General features: G+C 43.8%; 1 protein-coding gene across 1 annotated transcript; it reads right to left on the reverse strand.

Annotated features, from left to right (window-relative positions):
* Positions 1-1,060: 1,060 nt before the first annotated feature.
* DAND5 (DAN domain BMP antagonist family member 5) lies at positions 1,061-3,579 on the reverse strand. The gene is made up of 2 exons (XM_033923414.1): positions 3,439-3,579; positions 1,061-1,948 (listed from the first exon to the last, which is right to left on the reverse strand). Exons 1-2 carry the CDS (start codon positions 3,577-3,579, stop codon positions 1,682-1,684), a joined length of 408 nt encoding a protein of 135 aa, XP_033779305.1. The 3' UTR covers positions 1,061-1,681.
* Between the last annotated feature and the right edge of the window lie 8,860 nt (positions 3,580-12,439).

The following is a 12,439-nucleotide window of genomic DNA, read 5'->3' on the forward strand; positions in this document are numbered from 1 at the left end:
TAACAGACTAGGGACTTTTCCTCCAGGAACTTGTCCAAACCTTTCTTAAAACCTGCTATGCTATCCGCTCTTCCCCCATGTCTTAATAACAGACTAGGGACTTTTCCTCCAGAAACTTGTCCAAACCTTCCTTAAAACCAGCTACGCTATCTGCTCTTACCACATCCTCTGGCAATGCGTTCCAGAGCTTAACTATTCTCCGAGTGAAGAAAAATTTCCTCTTATTGGTTTTAAAAGTGTTTCCCTGTAACTTCATCGAGTGTCCCCTAGTTTTTGTAATTTTTGACGGAGTGACAGATCGATCCACTTGTACCCGTTCTACTCCACTCAGGATTTTGTAGACTTCAATCCTATCTCCCCTCATCTGTCTTTTTTTCAAGCTGAAAAGCCCTAACCATTTTAGTCTTTCCTCATACGAGAGGAGTTCCATCCCCTTTACCATCTTGGTCGCTCTTCTTTGAACCTTTTCTAGCGCCACTATATCTTTCTTGAGATAAGGAGACCAGAATTGAACGCAATATCACAGAGGTACTGTTCCCGCTTCAACAATCTACTGTATATCACACAGGGTCTACCAAATCTCAAGGATTATATATCACATCTGATCAATATCTCACATAAGGGTCCTTTTACTAAGGCGCCCATTATGTTCTATGGGCTCCTTAGCATTTAGCGTGCCTTAGTTAAAGGACCCCATAGAGATCACCCATTTTCAAGGAAAATGATCCTACAGGGTTTGTCATACCTCAGAAACCTGTTACATATGATCTTGCTACGTCCACCTGGCTTTCATCAAGGACCTGTTGTTTATTCACTGAAAACCTTTCTAGCCCTCACTATCCAACCATTCTAGGCAGGGAACGCTGGCTGAGAACATTTAAACTGAAAAATGTACACGATAAGATGGAGATCATTATCGCCTCTATCTGCCCAAATCACCCCACTCGTGTGTGTAAATGAAACCTTTATTTTTGCAAATCAACCTTGTAAAAATGGATTTTCTCACAAAAATACAGAGTTATTGAATCACAGGATGGAGGGAAGAGAGAGAGAAGTAACGAAGAAATTCTACTATTTAAGCAGCTTGCGCTTTGTCAGGTGGGTTGTCACTCCTCTGGCCTGTCTCGGCTCCCTCACTTAGCTAACACAGAACAAGCATCTTCTGAGAAATCAGCATAGCATCTGGAAGAGCACTGGGGGAAGAGGAGGTAACTGGAACTGGTTACTTGCCCTTCAGCTTTTATCTGCCCCATTTTCCACTCACTATTGACTTTTCAGTTTACATGGGTTTGGCTACTGCTGAGTAGCAATAGGTGACAAAGCTCTGGATGTGTTTTTCCACGCATGTGTAAAAGTGATATGTGCTATAGCAAATAACTTATCCCACTACCTGAGGACATGTGCTATAAGATGAACACATCCTCTGCTTTGAAGTCCTCTTCCAATGAGCAGTGAAACATACACATAATAACTCAGACTGTTGTTTTCAGCAGCAAACTAGGCAGATCCAAGAGTCACAGCAGCAGAAACGTCAATGATTTAAACAGATGCTAAACTTCTGGTATCACCAGAGAAGACAGCCTGTACTTTGGAAGCCAAATCATCTCTCATCATGGGAGGGACAGAGAAACAGTGGAAAGTTAGTTAACTGAAAAACAGTTCATTGAACTTCTTTTTTCCTCTACTTTCTCAGGAGTCTTTCATCCATCCTCCACTCTTGGCGCGCTTCACACTCGCACTTCATCACCAGTGCGACCTCCAGTTCACGTATCTGGGTTTTGCCATGGCACTGCAGTGAGACCGTCACTGTTTCGACCCAGCTGGGGGCACAGCTGGCGCAGGGACGTGAGCCGCCACTCTGGGACCCAGGCACGTAGAAGGAGCTGCAGTGACCGAAGCAGAAGTGGTTGGGGATGGAGAGAGGGATGCATCCCTTCTGAGAAACAGTCTGCAAAAAAAAAAAAAAGGGAAGGCAGAGGTTACATTCACAGCTGAGAAATTAGTCTAATAGAGAGCAATTCTTCCCCATCTTTGACAGAACCCGTCACTTCTGCCCTGCAACATCCCAACTGTAAACTGTTCTTATTACACAGCATTGACATTAATAGCTTAGCACAGTTAGAGGTTCATACGCTCTTTTACCAGTGGTATTCCACGAGAATCAGTGATTGAGCCGATTCTTTTTAACATTTTTGTAAGTGATATTGCTGAAGGGCTGTCTAGTAAGATTTGCCTTTTTGCAGATGATACCAAATTCTGTAATAGACACCCCTGAGTGTGTGGGTAACATGAGGAAGGACCTAGCAAAGCTTGAGAAATGATCTGAAATTTGGCAGCTAAGTTTAATGCTAAGAAATGCAAGGTCATGCATTTGGGCTGCAAAAACCAGAGGGAACAGTTTAGGGGGTGAAGAACTTATGTGCACGATGGAAGAGCAGGACTTGGGTGTGATTGTATGTGATGAGCTTAAGGTGGCCAAACAGGTTGAAAAGGTGACGGCGAAAGCTAGAAGGATGCTGGGTTGCATAGGGAGAGGTATAGCCAGTAGGAAAAAGGAGGTATTGATGCCCCTTTATAAGACTGGTGAGACCTCATTTAGAATATTGTGTACAATTCTGGAGGCCGAACCTTCAAAAAGATGTAAAAAGGATGGAGTCGGTCCAGAGGAAGGCTACTAAAATGGTGTGTGGTCTTCGTGATAAGGCGTATGGGGACAGACTTAAAGATCTCAATCTGTAGACTTTGGAGGAAAAGCGGGACAGGGGAGATATGATAGAGATATTTAAATATCTACATATGTGACAAATGCACATGAGGTGAGTCAATTGAAAGGAAACTCTGGAATAAGGGGGCATAGGATGAAGATGAAAGAGGATAGATTCAGAAATAACCTCAAAAAATACTTCTTCAGTGGTGAATACGTGCAGTGGCCTCCCAGTGGAGGTGGTGAAGATGAAGATGGTATTTGAATTAAAGATGCCCTACTCCTCTGCTCTCCAACCCAGCCTGCTGATTAACCGTTCCCCTTAACTGGATCCATGACATCCTGTTTAGATTGTAAGCTCTTTGGAGCAGGGACTGTTTTTTACTCTCTGTGACTCTGTGCAGCGCTGCGTGCATTAGAGAATGACACGGTGACAAAATTCATCACCGTTCCCGTCCCCGCGGATAACCGCGGGAAACCATCTTCATGTCATTCTTTAAGGAGAGAGGGAAGAATCAGAGTATGAATGGCCACAACCATTGACCCGCAAGCTTTGCTTTGAAGAATGCTGGCGTAGAAGGACTGAAGTTGAAATAGACACTAGAACGGTGATGAATTTTGTCACCGTGTCATTCTCTAGCGAGCTATAGAAAGAATAGTGGTAGATTACTTGTGTGGTGTACATGGACAGACTAGATAGGTCATATGATCTTTATCTATAATGGGATACTGACCTGATTAAAGGGTAAAGTTTTGCAGGCGGACTTGGTGACTTCTTTGGGATTCAGGGGCAGGATAACCCTGTCCTGGGGGTCTCCGCTCCCCCTTTGGATCGCTCTTTTCCACACCTGCATTCGTGCCTTCATCTTCTGCATCGTTTCCACCCGAGGAAAATGAGTGGACCTCCCGAGATGAACTCCCTCTCTCTGAGGTGTGGCCTTTAGGAGATCAGCGGCAGGGTTCCCCCTCGGAGGAGGGAGAAAAGATCTCCCAAACTTTCCCAGAAGAAAGGAGTGTGGAAGGACTGGGATATTGTGCAGGTTCCCTTGAGGCAGGTCAGCACTGCCAAAGTCAGAGGCTGAAGAAGTTTCCTCTTCTATCTCTTTGGCATGGGAGGGTCCTGGTTGTGCTGTGGGGGCTACAGTCCCCAGCAGACAGAACAGAACAAGTGCCGTCCTGGTCTCTGCAGCCTGCATCTTCGATGGATAGAGGAGGGAGGTTAAGTGCTCTTTGTCTTTGTCCAAGGTTACAAGCAGCTAACCCTGCCGTCAGTTCTGAGCTGTAACAAAGGGGACTTGGAGTCTTTATACTTGCCCTCCATCTTAAAGCCCCCCACCCCAGATGGGAGCTTGGGAACAGAAAAGCCAATTATAACATCCTTAGCAAAAGTGACAAGCTCTGTATTCAAAAGAGGGGTGTAAAGTTCCTAATGAAATCTGCACTCCAAAGTAAATCACACAGATATCACAGGAGCTTCCACAGGGTGAGGGAGGAGGTTATCGACATGATTACGGCTGGGAAAATTATCTCCTGGGCTCTGAGGCCACTTGTTGTGTGCTAGAAGTCACACAAAATTTAACAATCTTATTCTGTCTTTTCTTATTTGCATTTTGTCCAGCTCTCTTCAGTGTGAACCGCCTAGAAGTCGTCTGATCATGGCGGTATGTTATGTATGATGTTCTGCAGTTATGCTGAGGTGGGAAAAAGACAGTGGCCTAACCTGCTCCACACATGTGCAGCTCTGCAACACCCCAATCGTGTCCAATATGTGCAGTGGCTCCCCACCTCTGGTGCTGTTTAAAGCTCACACTACCGTAACTAAAGAAAGTGCCAAAAATAGTTTGTTTCCCCCACAAACTGCTCTTTTAAGGATGGAAAATGCAAACAGAGCTGCCAGCAATCAACCCTTTTCCACTGCCCAGGGACCACGGCCATGGCCACAGCCAAAAAGCCCGTAAGACTCAAACTCTCTGTTCCAACCTCAAATTGCAAAGAAAAGAAATCTGAGCTGCCCCTGGGGCTGCCAAAATAATCCCAGGGCCCTGGCAGAACAAGAAGTCAGCATGGGAGGGGAGGCATTTCATTTTTACCTGTTACACAGATACATGTAACAGAATTTGCACACCCCACAGCAGCTGAGAACCAGGGAAGCCACTGCTGGGTCAGGGCAAGGGTGGCCAGTCTAGGTGGCTTCATAATACTTTAAGGATTTGTCCAAATCTTTTTTCAACTCAGCTACTTTTGCCGCATCCTCTGGCAAAGAATTCTGGTCTTTGATCCACTCAGGAGTTTGTAGACTGAAGAGCCCTAACCTTTTTAGTCTTTCCTCATACAGGAGGAGTTCCAGCCCCTTTATCGTCTTGGTTGCTCTTCTTTGAACTTTTATTTTTTTTTTACAGGATGCACAAATCATCAAAAAAACAAAGAATCATAATGAGATTTATGGGGTCCTTTTACTAAGGCGTGATAACCGATTTAGCTCATGCTAATCGATTTAGCATGTACTAAATGCTAAGGCACCCATAGAATATAAGGCACCTTAGCATTTAACAGACGTAAATCTTTAGAAACATAGAATATGACGGCAGAAGAGGGCCGGCAGCCCAACAAGTCTGCTCACTCAAGAACCCTCCCTCCCTGGAGTACCCATCTTTTATGCATAACTCTGTAGCATCCCCACCTGTTTGTCCCATCAACATTTGAAGTTGAGCACGCTACTAGCTTCGACCACCTGGCGTGGAAGTTTATTCCATCGATCAATCACCCTTTCGGTGAAGAAGTATTTCCTGGTGTCACCATGAAATCTTCCCCCCTTAAGTTTTAGCGGATGCCCTCTTGTTGCCGTGGGACCCGTAAGAAAAAAGATTTCTTCCTCCACTTCAGTGCGACCCATGATGTATTTGAATGTTTCTATCATGTCCCTCCCTTTCTTTGCACTCCTCGAGAGAATATAAGCGCAGTCTGGTCAGATGTTCTTCATATGAGATGTCTTTAAGTCTTGAGACCATCCTAGTGGCCATTCTCTGGATCGACTCCATTCTCTTCACATCTTTTTGATAATGTGGCCTCCAAAACTGGACACAGTACTCCAGGTGAGGTCTCACCATGGATCTGTATAACGGCAGTATGACTTCAGGCTTTCGGCTGATAAAGCTCCTTCTGATGTAACCCAGCATTTGTCTAGCCTTTGCTGAAGCTTTCTCCATCTGATTGGCAACTTTCATATCGTTTATCGTTTAGCGCGCCTCAGTAAAAGGACCCCTATTTCTCTGTGATTTGTGCATCCTCTTTGAAACTTTGTCTAATTCTGCTAAATCTTTTTTGAGATGTGGTACCAGAATTGCAGACCGTACTGAAGGTGCATTGAGGCATTAGAATATTCTTTGGCCCCCTTTAACAAAGCCACAGTAGAAGTTTCTACTGTGGACTGGTGAGGTAAAAGCTCCGGCACTCATAAGGATTTTACTGCAGCCCACTGAAAAGTGCTGAAATACCCAATGTGGCCCTCCTGGCAAAAAGTTTGGAGACCCCTGTTCTAGACAAATCACTCCTGATATTTTGAATTATCCCCTCCAGAGAGGCATAAACTTATGAAAACAAACCAACATGGCTTCTGCAAGAGAAGATCGTGCCTGACGAACTTATTGCACTTCTTTGAAGGAATTAACAAACAGTTGGACAAAGGGGACCCCATAGACATTGTATAATTAGACTTCCAAAAAGCCTTTGACAAGGTACCCCATGAACGTCTACTTCGGAAACTAAAGAACCATGGGGTGGAAGGAGACGTTCTCAGATGGATCAGGAATTGGTTGGCGGGCAGAAAGCAGAGGGTAGGAGTGAAGGGCCACTACTCGGACTGGAGGAAGGCCACGAGTGGTGTTCCGCAGGGGTTGGTGCTTGGACCACTGCTATTCAATGTATTTATAAATGATCTAGAAACGAAGACGAAGAGCGAAGTAATAAAATTTGCAGTTGACACCAAGCTATTCAATGGGGCTAGGACTAAAGAGGACTGCGAAGATTTACAAAGGGACCTAAACAAACTAGGGGAGTGGGCGACGAGATGGCAGATGAAGTTCAATGTAGAGAAATGCAAAGTCTTACACGTAGGAAACAGAAACCCGAGCTACAGCTACACAATGGGAGGGCTGTTATTGAGTGAGAGTTCCCAAGAAAGGGACTTGGGGTAATAGTGTTCATGACAACGAAGCCATCGGCACAATGCGCAGCGGCTGCTAAGAAAGCAAATAGAATGCTAGGAATAATCAAGAAGGGTATTACAAGCAGAACGAAAGAAGTTATCCTGCCGTTGTATCGGGCGATGGTGCGCCCACATCTGGAGTACTGCGTCCAATATTGGTCGCTGTACCTAAAGAAGGATATGGCGATACTCGAGAGGGTTCAGAAGAGAGCGACGCGTTTGATGAAAAGCTTTCATATGCTGAAAGATTAGAGAGACTGGGGCTTTTTTCATTGGAGAAGCGGAGACTTAGAGGGGATATGATAGAGACTTATAAGATCACAAAGGGCATAGAGAAAGGGAGAGGGACAGATTCTTCAAGCTTTTGGAAACTACAAGAACGAGAGGGCATTCGGAAAAATTAAGAAGGGACAGATTCAGAACTAATGCTAGGAAGTTCTTCTTCACCCAACGGGTGGTGGACACCTGGAACGCGCTTCCAGAGGGTGTGGTAGGACAGAGTACGGTATTGGGGTTCAGGAAGGGATTGGATAATTTCCTGAAGGAAAAGGGGATAGAAGGGTATAGATAAAGGGCTAGTATTCAGGTCCTGGACCTGATGGGCCGCCACGTGAGTGGACTGCTGGGCGTGATGGACCTCAGGTCTGACCAGGCAGAGGCACGGCTTATGTTCTTATGTTCCAAATATGAGAACTTCTAGGAGTTTTCTTGCATTGTTAAATATTTGTAAAGCTCAGGAATCTTTATGGCAAGACTCTGTTTTCCTATACATTGAATATTCTTTTTGATGTATATATAAATAAGAAATAAATAAATAAGGAAGATACTTTTTCAAATGACCAAGACCAGGGTTACCATATGGCTCCAGAAAAAGAGGATGGATTGAGACATCCAGGTTTTTCTTCTATTTCTTTCAATGGAAATAAAACCCAGATGTCTCAAATCCTTCTTTGGTTTCAGATACATAATTATGGCCAGCAGTTATCTTCAGTACATAAGGGCAGGCAATTTATCTTAAAAGTCTCTTTGAATATCTGCCCACATTGTCTTTCTACTTCAAGCTTCAAATCTGCTGATTCTTGGCTCTCTTCCTCCCTCTGCCGGTCTCCCTGGTGTCCTATTTCTGTATGAAGAGAGTTGAGAACATTTTAAACCACAAGACAGTGGCAACAGAAGCGACACACAAAGAACAGAGGAAAACAGGAAAGACCATGTGCATCGGCTTTAATGAAAATTGGAAAAGAAGCTTGCCACAGAGCCAAAAACACACAAGTAAAACCTTTTCAGGTACATTAGATGCAAAAAAGCTGTGAGGATATCGGCTGGACCATTAGAGAAACAAGAGGCCCTCGGGGAAGATAAAGGATAAATTATTAGACGCCTACAAAGGCGTATAACAATAACTATTTTTCTACTGAAGCATCTCTCAGTTCTATGCGGTTTACAATAAGAAAAATGCTAAATAAAACAGTGATAATACAACAAGTACATTAAGATCATATCAATCAATGAAACAAGGTTGGTGTGGATGTGGTTTTCACCGGAAGTGGCCTTGGGCATCCGTTAAGTGTCCCACGCTCTCCGTAGGAACGAGACAGGCGCCTTGACTACCTTTAAGGCGTCTGTTAGAAAAAAAAGACACAATTCCGATGTGTGATTGAGATGCGAATGGCATCCTTTAAGAAATCCAGCCTTTGATGTCTTCACGTGGCACTCTGGGCACTCGCTTTACCTAAATTTGGGTCTGGCAGTGCTCCATGGTACAACCACACCTTGAGTGTTGGGTACAGCTCTGGTTGCTGCATCCAAGTCAGTGGTCTCCAACTCAAACCCTTTGCAGGGCCACCTTTTGGATTTGTAGGTACTTGAAGGGCCTCAGAAAAAAATAGTTAATGTCTTATTAAAGAAATGACAATTTTGCAGGAGGTAAAACTCTTTAGAGTTTCTAAATCTTTCCTTTTGGCTAAGTCTTAATAATAATATTGTCATTTATAGCTAAAGAGACATATGATGAAGATACTCTTTTATTTTACTTTTGTAAATTATGATAAACATACCCAGGGCCTCAAAATAGGACCTGGCGGGCTGCGTGTGGTCCCTGGGCCGCGAGTTTGAGACCACTAATCTAAGAGAACTAGAAAATGTCCGGGGAAGGACAAATGGAATGACAACATGCAGAAGCGACAAGGAGATAAACTCACAACACACCATGAGACAAACAGGCAGCACTTTTAAAACAAATCAGGGGAATGACTTTTCAATCAAGGCACAGTCAAGGTGTGGAATTTGCCACTGGATGATGTTATGAAAGTAGTTAGCATAGCTGGGTTTAAAAGGGTTTAGACAAGTTTCTGGAAGAAGTGTGAAAGTCCTTTATCTCTTAGGAGAGATCTCTTTGGGATCATATTAACAGTGGAGAGATTCAGGATCTGAACCCTCAGTATGGGGAAGAGGCATTTTCCCCTCATGTCCATCCGCTAAGCTGTACCATGACTTGAGCTTAGATTTGGAGATATGTGAATTAAATGTAAAATTCAGACTCAAAACCCTGGAGCCAGCGGGCACTTCTCTGTGAACTGCACCTGGCCCTGGTAGCTCTTTGGAGTCTCACCCTGGGGACCTAGAGTTTTGGTCACTGTCAGCCTGAGGAGAAAAGCAAATATCCAGCCTCTGGGCTCCTGGACTCAGGGGAGGGGTTGTCAGGGGCAAGGTGACAGATCTTCAACTTTCCCAGCTACTGGTCTTCACAACTCTGTTTCCAGCTGTAGAGAAGACTGTGCTGTTCCTGTGATATCTCTGGGTTAATCACCATCCTCCCACAGTGTCAGCTTTTAATGTTTTCTACTCCCACATGTAATGCAAATGAACTTAATAGTATGTCAGAATAGAGGCCCAGACAAAACAAGGCTGCTTTATATAGAAAGATAGATAAAAGCTGGCAAAAAGCAGAGTATAGGAACTGAAAAAATAATAAGGAGGAGACTCCAACAAAATACAGAAATACAGGAGCTGAAAATACAAGAGAGACTCCAGCATAATGCAGAGAATGTAAGAGCTAAAAATACCAAAGATCAGAAGAGAATGTCACGTTGTAATCATCATCAGTGTTATGTCTTTCTCATTAATACAATTACAGAAGTGTCATATGGACACATAGTAACAACAGCTAAAGACTTGTATAGTTCAACCACTGGTATCCCAGCAGGATACATCCCTATGGGCCCTATTCAAAGCCTGAAGGTCATTTAAGTTTTGCTCTGATTCCTTCCTCTTTCTATAGACGGATCCTCTCTATTTATCCCATTGCAATTCCATCACTGTTTTTGCCTCCACCGTTGCCACAAGTTTCAAGTTTATTAAAATTTGATGGTTCGCCTATTAAATCTAAGCGAATTACATAATAAAAGAATTATAGTATAGAACAATAAAACAAGTTATTTTACATTAACAATTTTCAAGGGGCTACGACAGATTGACAATACAGATGAACTGAGAAACATTAGGAAAGAACATTAGGGAATAAAAGTTACAAATTGTAGTTTCCTCAAGGGAAGAAAGGGGTATGATGTGGGTAGGAACAAACGAGTAGGTTGGGGAAGATGTGTGAGAAAGTATTGATTGTTTACATGTACTCCGAAAAGTTGTTCTAAAGGTTAAATGAAGATTTGAAGAGATAGGTTTTTAGATTAGTTTTAAATAAATTAAGGTCTTTGATGTTTCTGATATATAGGGGGAGGGTATTCCAGATAAGAGGAGCCATAACTGAGAAGATGTCATGGTGTCTGGTTCCTATTATTTTCAATGAGGGGACCATTAATAGACCTTGAGTATTGGACCGAAGTGAACGTTTTGAAGTATGAGGGATTAGGAGCCGATCTATAAACTGTGGCTCGTTATCTAAAGCAGTAGTTCCCAACCCTGTCCTGGAGGACCACCAGCCAGTCGGGTTTTTGGGATAGCCCTAATGAATATGCATGAGAGAGATTTTCATATAATGGAGTTGATAGGTATGCAAATCTGCCCCATGCATATTCATTAGGGTGTCCCAAAAACCTGACTGGCTGGTGGTCCTCCAGGATAGGGTTGGGAACCATTGCCCTAAAGGGTATTCCAGTCATCCACCATCCTCTCTGTGAAAAAGTAATTCCTGATGTTATTATTCCCAAGCCTATCTCTCTCCAACCACTTCCTCATTTCTGAAAAATATTCCAATTGGGGCCTTACCAATGACTTCTACAGATCAATACCTTCTTCCTTCTGCTGATTATGTCTCCCTCTATTCAGACTAGCATCCTCTAGGGCAGTGATTCCCAACCCTGTCCTGGAGGAACACCAGACCAATCGGGTTTTCAGGCTAGCCCTAATGAATATGCATGAGAGAGATTTGCATATGATGGAAGTGATAGGCATGCAAATTTGCTTCATGCATATTCATTAGGGCTAGCCTGAAAACCCAATTGGCCTGGTGTTCCTCCAGGACAGGGTTGGGAACCACTGCTCTAGGGCCTAGGCCAGGGGTAGGGAACTCCGGTCCTCGAGAGCCGTATTCCAGTTGGGTTTTCAGGATTTCCCCAATGAAATAGATCTCATGCATATTCATTGGGGAAATTCTGAAATCCCGACTGGAATACGGCTCTCGAGGACCGGAGTTCCCTACCCCTGCTCTAGGCTATGGCCACCTTGAGATCCTCAGACACTGTCACCCCCAAGGTTCATCTCCTGGTTAGGTCATATCACTAGTACTTCTCTTACCTCCGACCTAGCACATACATCTCCTTTGGATTTCTACTCTCCAATGGGCTGATGTTGGAACCTAATGCCAGTGCTAGAGCCAAGGAGTTAACCTGCAAAGAATGTTCAGAGAGTTACAGCACAAGAAACAGCTGTGTAAATATTTGAAATAAAATTTGTTTACAGCAGTCTTTTTGTATTCTTCCTGGGGAGAGAAGAGGGTGATTCCACCCACTAATGCTTCTTTTCCCCAGGTGGAGGCACAGAGCACCAAGCAAGTGAGACTGCCTTCAGGAGACTCCAGCAGGGGAATTCTAGAAAAAACTTTTCACGTGTTACTTTTCTTAACAATCATTGGTCCTAAGCTCACACTAGCAGGTCTAAGCCCTGCAGTCTTTCTGTTACATGTCCAGGAGGGTGGAATACAATATCATGTATGCTGAGATAGCCATAAGAAGCTAGAATGCCCAAGCTAAAACACCCAGTGCAGGCAGGCTAGAACATGAGATAAGTTAGGTCTGCAGCTAAACATCATTCAGCATTTTATTAAAGAGAAAACTTAGTTCAACACTTAGGAAAACTAGTCCCAGACTCCTTCAGATGTTGTTAGGGTTTCAATGGAAGTAAAACCCAGATGTTTTAATCCAGGGATCTCAAAGTCCCTCCTTGAGGGCCGCAATCCAGTCGGGTTTTCAGGAGTTCCTCAATGAATATGCATTGAAGCAGTGCATGCACATAGATTTCATGCATATTCATTGGGGATATCCTGAAAACCCGACTGGATTGCGGCCCTCAAGGAG

This window comes from Geotrypetes seraphini, chromosome 16, assembly GCF_902459505.1.
Source record: "Geotrypetes seraphini chromosome 16, aGeoSer1.1, whole genome shotgun sequence".
NCBI classification, from domain to species: domain Eukaryota; kingdom Metazoa; phylum Chordata; class Amphibia; order Gymnophiona; family Dermophiidae; genus Geotrypetes; species Geotrypetes seraphini.

What these genes read in the sequence shown, in the direction of transcription:
- DAND5 (XM_033923414.1), bottom strand. Translation starts at nt 3,579, where the DNA reads ATGCAGAAGATGAAGGCACGAATGCAGGTGTGGAAAAGAGCGATCCAA. An exon ending in AAACTTTACCCTTTAATCAG is followed by an intron (nt 1,949 to 3,438) that starts GTCAGTATCCCA and finishes TTTTTTTTGCAG; the next exon opens with ACTGTTTCTCAGAAGGGATG.